The sequence below is a fragment of the Lutjanus erythropterus genome, chromosome 19 (assembly GCF_056507025.1).
Source record: "Lutjanus erythropterus isolate fLutEry1 chromosome 19, fLutEry1.hap2, whole genome shotgun sequence".
Lineage (NCBI taxonomy): Eukaryota > Metazoa > Chordata > Actinopteri > Lutjaniformes > Lutjanidae > Lutjanus > Lutjanus erythropterus.
Window position 1 is genome coordinate 4,140,651 of NC_139335.1, and position 18,130 is coordinate 4,158,780.

The 18,130-nt window shown below is 41.9% G+C and overlaps 1 protein-coding gene across 1 annotated transcript in view; it reads right to left on the minus strand.

Annotated features, from left to right (window-relative positions):
- Window positions 1-2,217: 2,217 nt before the first annotated feature.
- grin2ca (glutamate receptor, ionotropic, N-methyl D-aspartate 2Ca) overlaps window positions 2,218-18,130 on the minus strand; it is an 80,151-nt gene continuing 64,238 nt past the window's right edge. Inside the window, exons 6-13 of the mRNA XM_084744356.1 lie at window positions 15,343-15,511; window positions 13,255-13,408; window positions 12,469-12,594; window positions 10,244-10,473; window positions 7,160-7,320; window positions 6,855-7,042; window positions 5,451-5,683; window positions 2,218-4,464 (exon numbers count right to left, since the gene is read on the minus strand). Coding sequence (XP_084600482.1) covers window positions 2,911-4,464; window positions 5,451-5,683; window positions 6,855-7,042; window positions 7,160-7,320; window positions 10,244-10,473; window positions 12,469-12,594; window positions 13,255-13,408; window positions 15,343-15,511 — 2,815 coding nt within the window. The 3' untranslated portion in view covers window positions 2,218-2,910. The remainder of the gene's footprint in view (window positions 4,465-5,450; window positions 5,684-6,854; window positions 7,043-7,159; window positions 7,321-10,243; window positions 10,474-12,468; window positions 12,595-13,254; window positions 13,409-15,342; window positions 15,512-18,130) is intronic.

Below are 18,130 nucleotides of genomic sequence, written 5' to 3' on the forward strand. Positions count from 1 at the left end.
ATCGCTCAGTGGTATCAGTCAGAAGCTCCAGTTAATAAGTGCACCATGCTGAGATGGAGCCACACAGACCATTTAACACAGAAAGACCTTCAAATTACATCAAAAGTCAAATTTTCCTTGGAAAAGAATGAATGGAGAGTTTCACTGAAAATATTACATGGATATCTGCATGACTGAGTGGTCTTTATCCAATCCAGAATCCAATTAGCCTTAATAGCAGGCTGGGGAGGGTTACTTTAAAAATGTATTCTGATACAGTTAATGATTACCTGTTTAAAAATGGAGTCAGTAACCTGATCCAACTATCACAATATTAAAGTAATGTAACTAGATTACTTCCCATTACTTTTGGATTACCTCTAACCAGCGCCGGTCGGCCCTAAACACACAATAGGAAAGTTGTGCAGGGCCCCGCCTTCCCCTTGTGTCAAAGCAGGTGTGAATATTTACAACTTTGATGAGAGGATGAAGCAGAATTTAAGACAAAATATCATCCCGAGAATGAACGGAGTGAACAGTAATCTGGTAAACTTGTTTCCTCGTCTCCAGGTTTGATATCATTCATTCATAGTAATGTTAAGTTGATGTTTATTGATTAATATGATCAATAATAATAATATTATTGATATTATGGTTCATAGGCCACTGTTGGCTGGTTTAATCTACAGCAATGCATCATGGTCTGTAAAACTATCAAAGGTCTGTAGCATCACTGTCCTGTGACAACCATGAATCTTTGCAAAGTCAGGAAACAGACTTTTTTCAGTTTAGTGTATTAAAAAGTATTTTCCTCTGGGATGTAGTGTAGAAGCATCAAGTTGGAAAAATGGAACTCAAGTGAAGTAAAAAAAAATTTAAGTTGCTAAAATACAGCTGACCCTGTCCACAGCAGTACATTGTTTGGTGTCCCTCTCTGCTTCTCCAAACCGGGGGCGTGCCGACTGCCATCTCCTAACTACTTCATACAATCCTACATCAAATAACCCTAACTACCCCTTTAATATCTCCAGCAGTATGCACTCCTGTACCACAACAGCACGTGTGTGGCTGTGGATATTTTTTTTTTTGGACATTGCAAATGGCTTGTGATATTTTATGTGCATGTGTAGAATCATTTATCATCCGCAGTGCAATCAGCCAGCCCTCCCATCAATTCTGCACGTCGTAGAGAAGAGTGCAGAATACATAAATGCCTCATCGCTGCGCCATTATACCCCTGTTTGTCTCTGGGCCAACCTGAAAACACACAATAGCCCAAAGGCATGAGAGTTCCACGGCTGCATGGATCACTGATCACATTAATGCAGTTGTGGTTTTGCTTTGATGACTCGTCATATTCACATGAGGTGAATCAGACTGTTTAGGACCAGAACTATTAAAATGTGAGCGCTTAAATGGGAGTCATGTTGAATTAAGCACTGCGAGCTGTGATATTTCAAACATTAGAAAATGGATAATTGCTGTGAAGGGAGTGTTTAAGGCTCCAGCGTTTTGATTTGTTCCCCCCACTAGTGTGTGATTTTTAAGGATTAAGGATTGAATTTGGCTCCCGGCCCCCCTCAGCTAACATTTGTCTTAAGGAAACAATGTGCGAATGAAAGTAAACTTTATTCATTTTCAGGGTTGTAAAGTGTGTTCGCCAGCGAATCAAACTTCAGAGGAAGCCAAATGAGACACTCAGACTCTTCTTAAAGGTTTCATCACCTCTTCCAGATTTTTTTTTGTTACCTCCATTTTTAAATTAAAGTTCTTCAGCCTCACTGACTCACAGAAGTCCAAACTTGCTGTCCGGCCAAACATTATTTAAACTAGAGCCCGACTGATATATTGACCGACCTAGTGGAAGAAAAAAAATCCTGGCAAGTCATAATTATGAGATAAAAATCAAAATAATGAAATTTAAAAAATCTAAATGATGAGATACAAAGTAAAAAGTCCTAATTATGAAATAAATAAATCTTTTCTTTCACTGGTGGAAACGGGCTTCAATAGAGGACACGAACTGTTGAGTTTGTGTATGTTGCGGTTTGTGTTAATCCATCGCTCTCCTCTCCCACAAAGCTGTAACTGAACCTCGATCAAGACACATAATCATCTGTTCTGTTGGCAGGTTGAAATAATAGATTGTATGCAAAATAAAGCAGCAGTGAAAAGTCACATTCATTACGCCACCGTATGATGTGAGAGCATGTTTAACATACAGATTGAGATGACAGATGATTCCAAAAGGCCCTTGAGATGACCTTGTTCTTTATTAAAGGGTAGTGTAACAGTGGAAATACACGTGATACTTTTTTATGGTTTTCCCTTTTTAAAATCCCAGTCAAATTACATTAATGACCAATGGAGCAGAAAGCCTCAGATCAACTGCGCACCCAAGGTCGCTGACTTAGAAAATTCAGGGAAGATATGTCGGTGGTTTAATCACAAAATTGTCTTAATAATTAATCTCTCAATTGACATGGTGGGTACTGAAATGATTTTGAAAAAAAAAAAAAGAGAGAAAAAGAAATGTCTCAAGTCGTAATCAGATTGAGAGGCTACAGTATATTGTCTCCCAGAATTCTTCCATATAGCAACACAGCATTTAAAAATCCTTTAAATAACAATCAACAGGTTAAATTCTTATGTATTAAATACTTTTCAACATTGCCTTTTCTTTTATTAATATTTTAAGGTTGGCTCACAAAGTCCCATTAGGAATTTGCTCGTCAGTGTCTTCTCCTTTACATGTCGCTGCCCAAGATATTATTGCACTGATAATTGAGAGTCAGCACTCTCAAATACACTGTTGGTGTAGAGTTTAATTTTTGCTTTAACCAGAGGCTGAGGGGAGAACCCCCCCAGGCGTGCCTCTCTTCAGAGGGGCTCAGTTTGAGAGCCTAGTGGAGGTCCAGTAAGGATGGGGGCTCAGACCTCAGACTCCAGGCTGGATACTCTGCCCCAGGGCTTTGGCACATAGGGACTGTTGACTCTGCGCGCCACCAACACCTGTCTCCGCTCTCTGTTCCTGCTGTCGCTCATACGAGGCAGCATTGCCGCGTTATCTGGGCAGTGGCTTGTACAGGGAAACAAGTGGCACATGTCCTTGGAGCCGTCATAGAACTGGGACGGTCCCTGGGCCAGTGGCCCCACATACACCGGTAAGTCTGTGTACGAGTTCAGGTAGGTGGAGTAGTGTCTGTGCACCACTGTGGAGGAGGAGCGGCGCAGGGCAGCGGCATTCTGCAGGATGGCTTCCCTGTAAGAGGGCAGCCGGGTGGACTCAGAGTACTTGAGCTTTTGCTTGTAGGGGTAGGAGCCCATGTGGGCTGGGTCCAAGTAGGCAGGCTCAGCAGCCAAGGGGTAGCAGGACAGGTTGTGCCCCAGACTGCCGTATAATTTGTGGGGCTTTGGGTTGGCCACTACCACCCGTGGAAAAAGGTCAGGCATGTCTACGCGGGTGGATTGAGATGTGGACGTGGAGGGCTTTGTTTCATCCACCTGATGGATCCTGTCGTTGCCCCACGTGGCTTTGAGGAATGAGGCGCGGCGGTTGAGTTTTTCCTTCCCCAAGAGTGGTATGTCATCCATTTCAGGCTCCAGATAGGACTTCATACAGGAGTTGCAGCTGGTGCTGCCGCCTGGGTAGTGTCCTGCGGTGCAGGCCATGGCAGCAGCAACAGGGGCGTGGTTGTTCAGGAGGTGATTGGCCCTCAACTCAGCAAGGCAGGATCGAGGTTCGTCGTAGTCCCCTCTCACTCTGGGGTCTGCAGCATCAAACACGTAGCTATGGGACCTCCTCCTCCGGCTCACACAGTCAGGGGGGTAGCTAAACTTCCTCCTCACCGGTCCTTTGTGCTCCACGTAGATATCGGGTACCTGGAACTCCCTGTAAGGAACAAAAGGGGACGTGGGGTGCCGGGCCTGGTTCTCCACATACAGCCTGCTGCTGTGGTGGGGGTTAGAAGTACCAGAGGGGATAGGGTCCCGCATGGCGATATGAGGGCTGCTGAGGCTGGAGATCGGCAGAGTCCTCTCTAAGACATGCTGACTGCTGCGGGTGGGCAGCGTGTAGCGCAGCGGGGTGGGTCGGGTCACCACCCGGGGCTTATCCAGGAGGGGCTGGGTGGACGTGTCCCCATAGTGAACCGGGAAGGTGGGTGTGAGAGCCCTCTGAGGGTATGGCGAATGGTTGTCTGTGATGCTGGAGATGTAGGGCAGACGGCCATGGGTCATGTCTGTGGTTGTTACTCTGGGTGGCAGGCCAGCCCGCACATTGTCAGCTCCCCGCCTGCTCCAGTTTTCTATTGTTTTGGTGGCATTGTCTAGAGAGTTCTCCACTCTGGCAGAGGACACCATGTCCTTGGCTGTCTGCAGCATCTTTAGCATATTGGCTTGTGAATAGTTGGTGGTGACATCCGGACTCTGCATGCTCCCATTGCGGTCAGTTGACTCTACTCCATTGAAGCAGCTGTAGATGCCCTGCAGAGAGACGCAAGGGTGAAATTATGAACTTCATCAGACCAAACCAAGAATCTGCTAAACTCCAAAAGGTTTGCAGTCATGGTTCTCCACGGATGATTAGTTTTGGTCAGTTTCTATAAAATTTCAATTAACTTACAAAGCAAATGAGGTGCAAAAATAATAATAAAAAACATAAATGCAGAAAAAAGACAGCCTTGTTGTATCTGATGGTTTCATGTTCGTGTTGCTGTGTTTGAAATATTGTTTGCACAGAACTTGCTCTTAAAACAGCTCAGGCATATAAATGAGCGAGTTGCTGATCATGCACTTACCATATTAGTTTCTCCATTTTTATCCCACCGGCTTTATTTTACTTTCAAATTGTGTATCTGTTTAGAATACTTAATCTCACCTCTGAATACCGTCGACACACAGATGAAGGTTTTTTAATGGGACAATTTAAATTCAATTTCTCAGGGATCACGGCCATCACAATATTTCACCAAGTATCCATGAAGTTCTTTTATTGCTTTAAACTCATTTTATTTCACTATCTTTTTTTTATTGTTGCTGCCCTTCAACTATTCTAATAGTGTGTTGATTACTTACTGCATTGCCAATATTTCTTGAGCTACGTTTTGAAGGATACCTGAGAAGGAGACAACCGTCTTTGAATTGCATTTTTTATGCAGCGAGGCTGTCGCATACATAACTATTAGATTCTGTTAAACTTCTGTCTGCAAAAAGTGTTTTGTTACTTGTGTGGCTGATTACATACATTATAAAACCACAGCTGTCATTAAAGGAAAGTATTGTTGCTGCACTTTTCTCTTAAAGGGATAGTTCTGATAACTTGATGTGTGGTTGTTTTGGGGTACTTGCTCATAGTTGGTGGGTTACCTACAGTAGATGGCGGCATGACCCAAACATTTAATTTTTGTACAAAGGTAACTTAAAACCATTTTGCTCTATCTGCACTTTTTTCATATGTGGCAATTACTTACTCTGCTGATAGCCAGGAGGAAATCCAGGCGCTCTGATTTGCGGACTGAGTGTCGTAGTTTCCAGTAGAGCAGATGTTCCCAAGCGAAAACCAGCAGGCTCAGGCCCATGGCCACAAGCAGCATGTAGAAAACTCCTGCCATGTTGTCGATGTCCAGCTTACTGCTCATCACCTCTTTCTTCTCATTACGGCAGATGCCCGTGAGCCAGACAGTCTGCAGCTTCTGTGTGTCACCTGTGAGCGAGGGGCACAGAATACAGACTTAAGCCCTATTTGCATAACAGTAGTATTACTAGGGGCCTTTGAATGAGTAATGAAAAAGCCCTCCAACCTCTCATGAAATGCATTTTCAGGGGATCATGAAATTCTCTCAAAGACTCAGCACCTCAGATACAACTGTACAAGGCTGCGCACTTCTTCTGTTTGTGATTTAGTGAATCCCAAATCAATCCTGATAGGCTAACTTATCATTTTTTTTAAAGTAGACAGCAGTTGTTCTTCTAGGGGAAGAGAAGCAAATGATGGCCACATGATTAAACTAATATAAAGCAACAGTTCCCACCTTTTTAGGTCATGACCACCATAAAACTAAGCTTCCATATTTATGGGAGACTCTTTGCCATCCATTGTATGTCGTTGTGACTGGTGCAAAGACTTTTTTCATGTTGAAGCTGTATGTTTTTAGAAGATTAAATAGGTAAAAGAAAAAAAAAAGAAAAAAAAAGAGAGACTGGTGGGAAACAACAATAAGAACTCTCTTGAGTCTGCAGCTCAGTCAGAGGCTGGACTCTCTGTGCCTTGGGGATTTGATTTCTTCCCCACTCATCCCTCCCTAACATTTTCGTCACTTTTTATTTATTGACCAAATTGTTAATAGCTCTTGTCATAGTTTTTGTCATCTTTTTGTTTTTGTGAAAAAATATTGTCATTGACTAAACCTGCAACAAAAATGGTTAGTCAATGAAATTAATGCTGCTCTGTGAGATAATAATAATAATATCACAGCACTTTTTGTTTGGCCTCTGAGTTTGACAAAGTGTTGTATTATTCCTCCTCCTTCCTTCTTCCTTACCATCTATTGCGTACTTCAGCCAAAGGTGACCAGGCTTTTGCCAGAGGCATTGAAATAACTTGCCCGAGGAGCTTGTGTCTGCAGAGTGAGTGTAAATCTCCTCCTGAAACTTACTTTCATTGATGCTTCTCTCATTAGATAAATTTTTACTGTAATAATATTTTGTACCCTATATTCATATACACTTTCCCCTTGCCACTTCCTTGTTTCTCTTCTTATCCACTTATTTCGGTTGAGGTTCGTGGAAAATGTGCAGATACAGTTATTCTAGCATTGCTGGTAATACTCTGTGAAATTCATGCAGCATCTATTGTATATATATGAGGATTTTACCATCAGCCAGGAACTGAAGCAGGGCCAGGTCGATGGGTCTTTTCCAGCGTGAATCCTTCTGCAGGGCAATGCCATAACCAGTGGTAGCAAACACTTTCCCACTGCCAATGGTCACCAGCTTGCAGCCCTCATCTTTGCCAGCCATATAATTCAGCACAGCAGCATCATAGATAAAGGCATCCAGTTTCCTAGCAGGGTAAAGAAAAGGATTTTTACTTAAATGGTCATTATATAACAGTTTGGCTCCGCTCTGGCTCTCGATTCTGCTGTAAATATGTATTTTACTATCTTTGGCAGACACTTACCCTGTTTTGAGGCTGTTGAGGGCATCCTCTACTCCCTTCTGGTTGTATTTGACCATGTGGGAGTGCATCTCTGGGTAGTTACTCCTTATGTTGCGCTCTGTGCTGCCATTTGGGACCGTACCAAAGCGGAACGGAGGGTACTGCTCCTGTGGCTTTTGAAACTGTCAAGAAAGGTAGAAAAAGAATTGACAATGATACAAATGATCAGTAACTGAATAGAAATTGTGTAATTTATTTCTCTAATAATATTTCCCCTAGGAATTATCACTGTAGAGACCTGGCATATGAGCATATAATCAAATTAAAGGTTGTTCCATCACCCTGGTGGTGGAAGGTTGGCAGTATTTTTTACTGTTATTTAGAGGCGCTATAAAAATACTAAGACAATGACATTCACCACATCTTAATTTTTGTGATTTCTGCCTCAACTCCCAAGTGCATTTGTGCTTGTTATCCTGCTGCCCTCTTGCTCTGTTAATTTACACTTCTAACTCTGCAGTTCAACAATTGGACACAGCATCCAAAGAGATCCAGATTTTCTCCTCCCTTCCTTGTCTGCAGTAAGAAATGAACTTCTCATTTTATCCCTTTGCTTTTGGCAGTACTATACGCATTTAATTAGCTGCGAGGACAGGAAGTGGGATGGGGTGGAAATACAATCGACAAAATTGCACTTTTTCATTAACCTTATGCAAATACGTTCTCAGCACATTAGCTGAGGGACAATTTGCGCTAAAGTTTGTGTATGAGAAAGGGGGGGACGATATCTTGTCAGGACGTTCTGAAAATGAATCAGACATCTTCTGCATTCTGATATCAAACCTTGAGCAAGCTCTTGAGGTCACATTTTATATGTATAGACCCAAATCACAAGTTTGTCTCTTAGAGATTTTACATTTTGTACAGCATACATTACCCTCCATCCTCAGCCCTGTCATTTAGATGACGAATAGTAGGTTCATATAATAGACCAGAGTAGCTGTTAAAACATAGACAACCAAGAGCTACAAAGGAGCAACACTACTAAGTACTAGGAGCACAGAATAACAGAATTACACTATACAGCCAAGTGAACAGTAGTGGTGGATGTGAATGGCCTTTATATCTGTATGATTCAATACCGCAAACCAAAATTATACAAACATCGAAAAACTCTATCTTAAGAGACTTCTACTAAAAGAAACACGTTCCACGTGTTGAAGATCCTGATGTATCATGCTATGGCGCTGACAGAAAGTAAACTGGATGCTGCTGCTGCTGCTGCAAGAAGACAGATTACTAGGTGTTTCACTTCCAGCGCGTGAGCAGAGCAGTTGTACTGCTGTGTTCACACATTTACAGTTCACGGAGCTTGCAGAAGAAGCACACTGTTGCATGTCTGTCCACAATGCTCCCACACTTTAGATGATCGCGGCAAGGCTCTTTGTGACATATTATCAGGGTGGATCCATGCTTCGACCCTGCACGGCAATTCATAGTTGATGCACGTTATGCAAATCGACTTATTTCCGTAATCAATGACATTGATCATGTTGACGAATCGTCCAAGTCCTACATATAAAATATAAGACGAAATAGAAATCTTGAAATATGAAATGTAAAAATCATGTGCAAAAATAAGCGCCATGCACATGTTAATTGTGCATGACTGTGGTAATGTCAAGTCAGAATTACAGAGTTATTTATTGCTCTGAATTATTGTGTAGTCAGTTATTCTTAACTTTATGTTGAAACGCTGCTGCTTCTTCTAAAAAAAACTTCTTTGGTTAATGTTTAGGAATAGATTGTATTCATACTATAAAGAAACTAACACTGATTGATGATAAGAAACAAAATGCGAAATGTTGTCTGTGCTGTCAGAATCAAAATGCTCAGCCAAACGTGCTACAACCTCCCCTCTAAAAGGTTTGCAGCGCTACAACAACATCCTACTACTTTGACCTTGGTGTCTGACAGGCAGCACTGATTATTTGCAAGACCGCAAGGAGTCTCTTATCAGGAAAACGTATTTGTTGTTCAAAGTGTTTGACCAAACAGCTAATGCTGTTGTTTTTCTGGTGAGGACAGTCTTTATATCTCCGTGTAACATTCGTAGATTAAGCTACCACATTATATCTTGATGGCATGTTACTGAAACATTTTCACTGTCCTGGTACTCTATTGGACAGAGATGTAGTGGATTGAAGGAGGTTAAGCAATGTCAGAGTTAACATGATGTGTTACCCCATCACAAGGACTTTTCTTATAAGTGAAGTGTCCATTCTGTAGGGATGAGGTAATCATCTGCCTCAACACAGCGCAGTGTCCTTACAGCAGGTCTGCTCGTCTTCATCACTCTCTCCTCTGATACAAGGTCACATTCTGTGGCTTCATCTCGTACCTCATTTACATTTACTTAACCTGAGGGGTTCGGCACAGCTGGACAAACAGCAGTTCAAGGCTCCATTCTCTACATGCTCCTTCGCAGAATGCTGTTCAATAATCTATGGGCTCGCTGTCAAAATGGCTCTTGTTCCTTTCTCTGCATAGCAGAGTTAATGTATAATGAAACGGGAATTGTAAATGACTTTGCCAGAATCGTAATGAGCAGTGGACAGCTTGGTCTTTTCCTCAAATGCCTCTTTAATCCCTTCAGTTGCCCGCAAGCAAAGAGTCTACAAACCAATTCTTGTGCTGATGGTTTAACATGGATTTCCTTGTCAATACTCCTATAAAACAGATCCTCAGGCCAGGCAAATATGCATAAGATAATACCAGAAATTATAATCGCCGTCTCCCCAGAAAATCCACTTGTGTATTACATTTCATAGGCTTTTCACAGACATCCCTGGCTGAAGAGTCTAGTCGTGTAATTCAATTTCACCACTTACTCTATGAACCCTTTTATATTTCACAGGGAAAGTGAAAAGGCACGGCCATGACATTGCCACTTCCGGATATTTGCCTTCATAGCTCCGCCACACGCTGTTTACACACCCAAAAATAGACCACTTTGTGTTTTTCCTAAGCTGTACATCAAACACAACAACATGCCTGAAAACACACACACACGGGACTGTCAATGACAAAGACAGAGCTGCGTACCTTTTTGTCACTCAGTCCAGAGACCGTGTCAATGTATTGCTCCTGGATCATGAAGGCTGCCAGGTTGGCTGTGTAGGAAGCCAGGAAGATGACGGCGAAGAAAGCCCAGACCAGGACCATGATCTTACTGGTAGTGCCCTTTGGGTTCTCGATGGGGACCGAGTTGTTGAACACGATTCCCCACAGCAGCCACACCGACTTCCCAATGGTGAAGGTGGGACCTCCGGGATCTAGGGAGGACGAAGCAAAGAGCTGATGTTGTACAAATGACTTAAGTGTTGTTTTTTGGTGAGGACAGTGTCTTGAATCTCAATTCTCCTTTTAATTGATATCTGATGCACAATCTATAGTAATGTAAAGCTGTTGAAAGCTGGACAAAAGCTGGAATTAGTTGTTTTTAGTGCCAGTCACCAGCACCACTGGGTATGTGGTACTAAATAAGATCCAGAAACAAGTGACCTTTTTTTTTTATTGGCATAGTATTTCAGTACAAATCGAAATATGTCAGTGTTGCCGTTATGATGAAGAGCTCTTACATCTTTAACTTGAAATCAAATGTCAAATGTCAGCTGACTGACTTATGGAGACAATAACGCACAGTAGCAGCAGTGAAGCAGCTGTCTTGTTTGGTATTCTGAAGGACAACTCAGTTAAACTAAAACACATAGCGCCAATTTGACGTCCTTGTGGTGCAATGAGAACATGTCATATTTGACCTTGCTGTTAATTTCTACATCATATATGGGAGGCATCTTAAAATACATGGAGACAAAGATCAGAAGCTGAGCCACGAGCGCAGCGCCCTTTGGTCTTTCTTCATCCATTATAAGATGTTTTATAGACCACATGGCTCAGAGATGAAACTGCAGTATCTCAATTTTCCAGGCATTGATCCAATATGTGGCCACTGTAAATAGGCTTGGATTTCACATGTTCTCTGAAGCCCCTCGGGGCACTTAAAGGTCCAGCGTATAAGATTTATGGGGATCTATTGGCAGAACATGGCAGCAGTGGAATGTGATGTTCTTAAGTATGTTTTCATTAATCGTCCAAAAATAAGAAAGTCCTCGCTAAGGTGCTCACTGTGCAGTAAAATGGTACCTCTCAGTATTATAATATTGTGATGTTTTTGGATTAATCAAACAGCTGCTATAATGTTCTGTGCTGCATTTTACTGCATTAGATGTTTAAGTTAGTGAGTATACTGCTCCGTGGTTCAATCTCAACACATTTCCATCCCAACTCGTCACATACAGACGATTTGTCACGATCCCTCGGTGTCTGATACTGAAGCACAAGATACCTTTTAGATGGAGATTAATGCTGTGAAACATACTGGGACGTGATTAACACTGTTTTTTTCTTTGTTTTTTTTTTAGCTAACTATTTGCTTACATTCAGGATAACAAGACTTTTGAAATAATTCACACTCAAACAACTTTTTTCTTTGAAGGTTTTGTTTATGTCCCCCATATCTGTCTTACCATATCTGGTGCTGACCCCGGACCAGTTAGTACTTATAGTGTGAATTACATTTACACTGATTGTGTCTGTATATGGAAGCCAATCAGAAAAGAGTCTTGGTGATTTGGACTTTGGTTCAATAGTCTGTCCGCTCGCCAGGAGCAGGGGGTATTTTTACGTGAATAATTCACATAAATTGACCTTTGAATAATGAACCTTGTAAGCGGCAGTTAGTAACATAGACAGTGGTTCTAAAACCGACCTGTTTTCTTCATCTCTCTGCTGATGGTAAAAGGTGGCTTAATAATCAGAAACTGCAGTAGTGATGCGTGGGTCAGGAATTTTTTAATATCTGCACCCACCTTACCCATTATGAGAGCCCATCCACGCCACCCGACCCGTAAAAATATGAAATACGTGTTAATCAACACGTCACAAACTTTTGATCAGAATAGTAGCCCGCATGTGAACACTTTCTCGTTTAGCCTGTGTTTGGCTCCACGTTGGATGCACTGGTTTCTGTGCGCAGCCAGACAGCTGTGCTCACCCAGGAATATGTCCAGTCATTTTCACCATCCCTCCCAAATTGTGCTGAGGTCTGTGCCCCGCTCTGAGGGATTTACAACCACCTGCAGTGTCCTGCTGCCACATAATGGTCAACATGCAACAAACAAATCAGTTATTGCTTATCAAGCAGCCATAGTTTCGTCTGCTATGCCGTTGTGGTTGTGTGTGTGTGTGTGTTTGCGGGGGGGGCTCACCCTTTGCAGTGACCAGGCTTCGGTTGTACCCAACCGGACTGCAGTATTCAAAGACGAAAACCGTGATGGCCACAACAGTCAGACACATGACGAACATCATCACCCAGACGGCTGGACTGTATGGTTCTACAGGGAGAGAGGACACAGGGCAGAGTCAGACAGGTGACAGACAGGAATCGCTCAAGATTCAAACTTCATCTGCTGGTAGTGATGAAGAAAACTGGGCAAGTTAAACAAAGACTGATGACTTTGACTTTTTAAAAAAGTAAACTAAATAAACTTCAATCTTTGAGTTTCAGTTTTTTTAAATAGTTTTCTTTTTTCAACAATTCAAGTTGAGAAGAACGGCAAATTTTCTCAACACTTTTCAAAGTTTATTTTTAAACTTAAGAGTTTGAGTTAAATGAATCAAAAATTTAGAGACTCTGTTGCCTTGAAATTTTCTCAACTTTTTTTTGTAAGTGTGAGCATATAAAATGATATTTGATTAAATAATAAAATCATACAAGACACTACAAGCAGGAAAAAAATAATTAAATAAAAAGCTTTGAATATGATAATTTTATGAAATAAAAAAGTAATCAGTAGAGAGGCAACAGGAAATACAGAGGGGAGAGAAGTGCAACAAAGGTCCCTGGCTGGAACGACCCAGTCCCATCCAATCACAGTACACCATATGTGACGTAACAACTAGACCACAATGCCACATCATAGCTTAAACTGAGCACATTTTTTCAAGCCAAGTCAAGTGTCTTCATGACTTCAGAGCACAGAGGAGTTCCTCACCTAAAAAGGCAGAGGGTGAGACAGTCCCGTTACTTCTGGCCACCATCACGCTGATCCCCGTCTCCACAAACGGCACCGAGAAGTCAATAATCTCGGAGCGCTCTTCGTTTATGGTCAGCGAGCCGATGGCCATGTCCGCCCGCTTGTAGAACACCTGCAGTCAATAGAGATATGTTTTTGGTGAGATGAAAGTGCGAATGGAAAGCAGATGTTTGTCTGGCGCTGTCATAAATTGGACTCTGTGCAGCGGCGTCCGACATAATACTGCACGTCCACTGCTGACCTTTGAGATAAATCTCATCTATCAGCGAAGTCAACACACTCGGCCTCTGTCCCCGAGGGTGATGTACTGTCTGCCTCCTCCGGCGACCACCCAGCAGCCAGACGGACACAACTGAAAAGCCTATCCTGATGTTATCTTGCCTTTTTCCACCACTGCATTGTAAAACATGATCCACCAACTAATCCATCTCTAATCCATGAGAAGGTATTGCAGCATATAGCATAATGCCTATTACATAAGGCGTCTGCTGACAAAATATCACAGGCAGGAAGTGGAACTTTAATCGCTGCAGGTTAAAGGTGACTGCTGCTCCGGCTGAATAGGAAGTGATGCTCTTCTCGCTATTGTCAGAACCAAGCGTGGGAGTAATGGATTACGTGTAACAGGATTACGTAATCTGGATACAAAATTCAAGTTAACTGTATTCCTTCACAGTTACAGATGATAAAGATGTAATCAGATTACATATACATTTAGAAAAAAATGGAGATTATTACTGGATTACTCCTACCAAGCACAGTGCGCACACAGTTTCCAGTTCATAATCATGGCCTGTATTGTAGTGTAGCTTCACTGGGTGGAAATATTGACATTTTTTGTCTTTAAACTAATCAATCAATTAATCAATCAATATGGCCAGGTGTAACATCCAATTTGCAGATCCGGAACCAAATAGCAATTTTTTGAGAAAGGAAAAATGTGAGAAAACAGTGTTATGAGTTTCTGTGGTGCTGCAGAGATGCTCTGGCCTGAAAATCTTGTTCTCCAGATAAAATAAAACATGTTTGTTACAGACCTCAATAAATATCACATCATCATGAGTTTTTTTTTTCCACTTAACATAGAAATTGCAACATAAAACTGATCATTTCCGCTAATCAAATCGCGCACGGCACGCATAGCAGTCACAGTCTCAGTCAAAATAATTGCAGGATGGCTTCCAACATCCAGCACAGTTCGAAAAACCTCCCCTTTTCCAGGCTCTGCTGCCACACCACACCACTGTTTATCATACTGATGGAGAGCTGGTAGATTTACAGTCCAGACGCTCCGCCTCATGCAAGCCATTAGCTCTCCTATGGAAGTTGATGCCTCATTGACCACAATAGCCTTCCTGTTTGTGGAAAAAAAAGGGGGGGAAAAAAACTAATGTTGTATCCTCCAACTCCTCAAGAGGAGGGCCGGCCCCAGGAATCTGACTGTGGAGATTATTCACAAGGACACCTACTCCTCCTTTTTGTACAACAGTCCCTCCCTCACCCACCACAGTGCCCTTGGTACCTATTCGTGTACTCATTAATCTTGACTTTAAATTGCTTTTCCTTTTTATTTTATTTTTTTTTTTATCTTTTAACTGAAGCAAAAAAGACTCTTGACTGAGGTTTTCATTTTTATTTATGGTTGGCACACAATGTTTTACTTAAGAAAAAGATGCAGTGGGTTTTCACTCTGATCACATGCAAACGTAACAAATGAAGAATCAATAACACTTCAAATTAAAGATTTGCATACACAGAAAGCTCAAAAATGACCTCTTAGGCTTTAATCAACCTAACCTGCAAATCACACCAACAAACAAACAAACAAAAAACCCCACTTGTATCTGCACACGTGTTCTCTCCTTGAAAATAAATTCAGGTTTTGCACCGTAGCCGTGTTTTTTTCACTCCTGGCTGTGTACAGCAGTGATGAGAAGCAGCTAACAGAGAATTGACCTCATTCACAATCTTGGCGATGTCACTCTGCCGATGTCCTGAGTGAAGTGGGACTGCTGCCACGCGCAGCGAGCTGCTGGTGGCTCTTACCTCTCCAATCATGCCGTTCCAAATGCCCCGGACCAGCTTTCCGTGCTTGCCGTTGGTGACCAGGTAGAGATCGTAGGAAAACTTGATGGTGCGGGACAGCTTCTTCAGGATGTCTATGCAGAAGCCCTTACAGCACAGTTTTGTGTATGGCTCAGTGTGACCCACGATACTAAAAGACAAAGAAAGAGACAAAAACAGAGAATGAGATGGATCTGTTCTTCGCTAATTTAGAATTAATTTAAAATTTTAGTGAAGATTATTCTTGAAAGTTTCAGTTGGATTTCAGTGCAGTGTCTTTCCTGCTCTGTTTCTTTGAGCAACGTTCTTTATATTATAGGTTTCTGTTGATCTAGACTGTTCATATATTACTGTATTGTGATTATATGTTATCAAAGTTAATCACCAATTATTGGATGATACAAGAATAGCACTTTAATCAACGTTCACATTTGAAATGGAGAAAACAGCAAAATCTTGATCCATATTTTAATGGTCAGTTCACCCCAAAATCCAAAATACATGTTTTTCCTTTGGTGAGTGATGCTATTTATCATCTGGACAGTTTTGGTGTGTTGCAGAATTTTGGATATGGATCATAGAAGTTTCTGCCTTTTCTTGAGTACCATGGGACTAGATGGCACTCAATTTGGGGTGCTCAAAGCACAAAGAGCACCACAAGCTGAGATTTCAATACTTAAATGACTGAAGTCGATTATCAAAATAGTTGGTGATTAATTTAATAATCATTTAATCATTGCAACTGCACTGATTTACACAAAGAGGTATGGCTGAGAAGGGATAAGGGAATGATGAGTAAAGTTAAAAAAGGTGAAGGAAGTGATGGAGGTGAGGAGAGGACCAGCAATCTCCTCAACATCGAGGCTGGCCCTGTGACGTCAGGAAAATGAGGGGGGTAGTGGGTGAGTTTGCAGGAGGGAGAGCTGGAGCTACTCCCCAGGCTTGCGCATTATGTCACGGCCCCAACAGATGGACGGACAGCTGGGCGGACCAAAACAAATCCGACATAAATTAATCACAAACAAACAATGGCAGACAGGAGTGAAACTCATTGCTGGATTATTTGGACTGGATAATGGCAACTTGGCCTTAACCACCGGCCTTAAAATGTTACCTGAGGGGCAGTAAATGAGTGCTTAAAGAGTCAGTGTGTCACGTCTAAATTAAGACTCCAGCCGGGAATCATTTTAGGTTTGCAGTGCAAACCTGTGGTTCAACCATTTATTGTGTTTTTATTACTTATAGTTACTGCAGAAGCTCATTTGCGTTTGCCATTTCTATTCAGTGGGTCATGTTAAATGTAAGCTAGGGTTGTGTTGGCAATGTCACAATAATTACTGGGGTCAGTATAAATTTGCCAACAATCAGAATTTCTGTGCATCTGCTGGGATGCAGGGGTGCTTTACAGGAATAGTTATTTTTGTTTGTGTCTGCTTAAATTATCCAAAAATTACAATATGAGATTATTTCTTATTATTTGTTTTTGCATGAGCCCAGGGAAACATAATCAAATAGGACCAACAGTCCAAATCCTTAAGATATTAAGGTGCTGAATGGTGGTGTTCTGGAATTTTATGAATAATATATTGCTTTATAAGCTATTTCTAATTTTAATTTTACTTCTCCACCTTATTTTAGTGTTTAGTCACAATCTGCTTTAATCTGCTCACCTTGCTTTTGCTTTCTCTTTTCCACTCTCTCTCTCTCTCTCACACACACACACCTCTGGAATAATTACTGCACACACAGCGGCTCGCCCCGCCTCTTCCTGCTTCTCTGTCCCTGTGTGTGTCTGATCTGCTGACTTTCTTCATCAGCAGGACAGGATTTATAAAGTTCTGTCACACAATACAAAGTCAATGGAGCTTAAAGTGTGTCCCCTATGAAACGCCTCGGCCTGTTGACCGAGCATAAAGAGGGAAAACGTCACAGGACCAAACAATCACAGGACTTCCACCCAGGAGACCGAGGGTTCATGTCCCCTGTGAAACCAAAATGTCTAAGGTACATAACATTATGCGCGTCATGTGTCTTTCATCAGGTGACTTTTGTGTCATGAGCATGGAGAGACACGTGAATTCTGTACGTCACATGATTCCCGAGTAGCTTCAGTGACACGTGACTTTCGTAGTCATGGTAACCCCAGAGTTAAGTTCACACAGATTAAAATGAACTAGCTCACGTTCATAGTTAAGAAATTTTAAATTTTGAAGTAAACTCACAGCTCCAAAAATCTATCATCTATCTGTCTCTCTCTTTGTTTTACCTCACCTTCATTAATTGCAAAACTGATCCATTCAGTTCACCGTTCACAAAAAACGCGAGCATGTGCAATGAACGCTGCCCTCTTTTAGTGAATTCATGCACAACACTGCATGTAGTTTTTACGCCTGAACCTATAAAAGTAGTTTTAGTGTCTAAACCTAACCAGAGTGCAACCCTCTCACAGTAGCTTAAGGGTACTAGACACGGAGGGACAGTTGGGATGGGAGCATGTTGACCCTGTTTAAAGATTAGTTTCCTACACTGGTGCTCCTGCTGTTTCTCCAGACTGGGGGTGTGCCAACCAGCATGCACTGCTGATAATATATCGACTATAGATCACAACCCCACTTCAAAAAATCCAAACTATCCCTTTAAGATTAAACCTGTATTACCCCCAAACCCCTGACACTCCTCTAATAAGACCAGCCTCTTCTTGTTTTGTGCTATGCAAAATGTTCAAACCCAGACTAGTAGCACAGCATAATAAAATGTGGTGTAGAGGCAA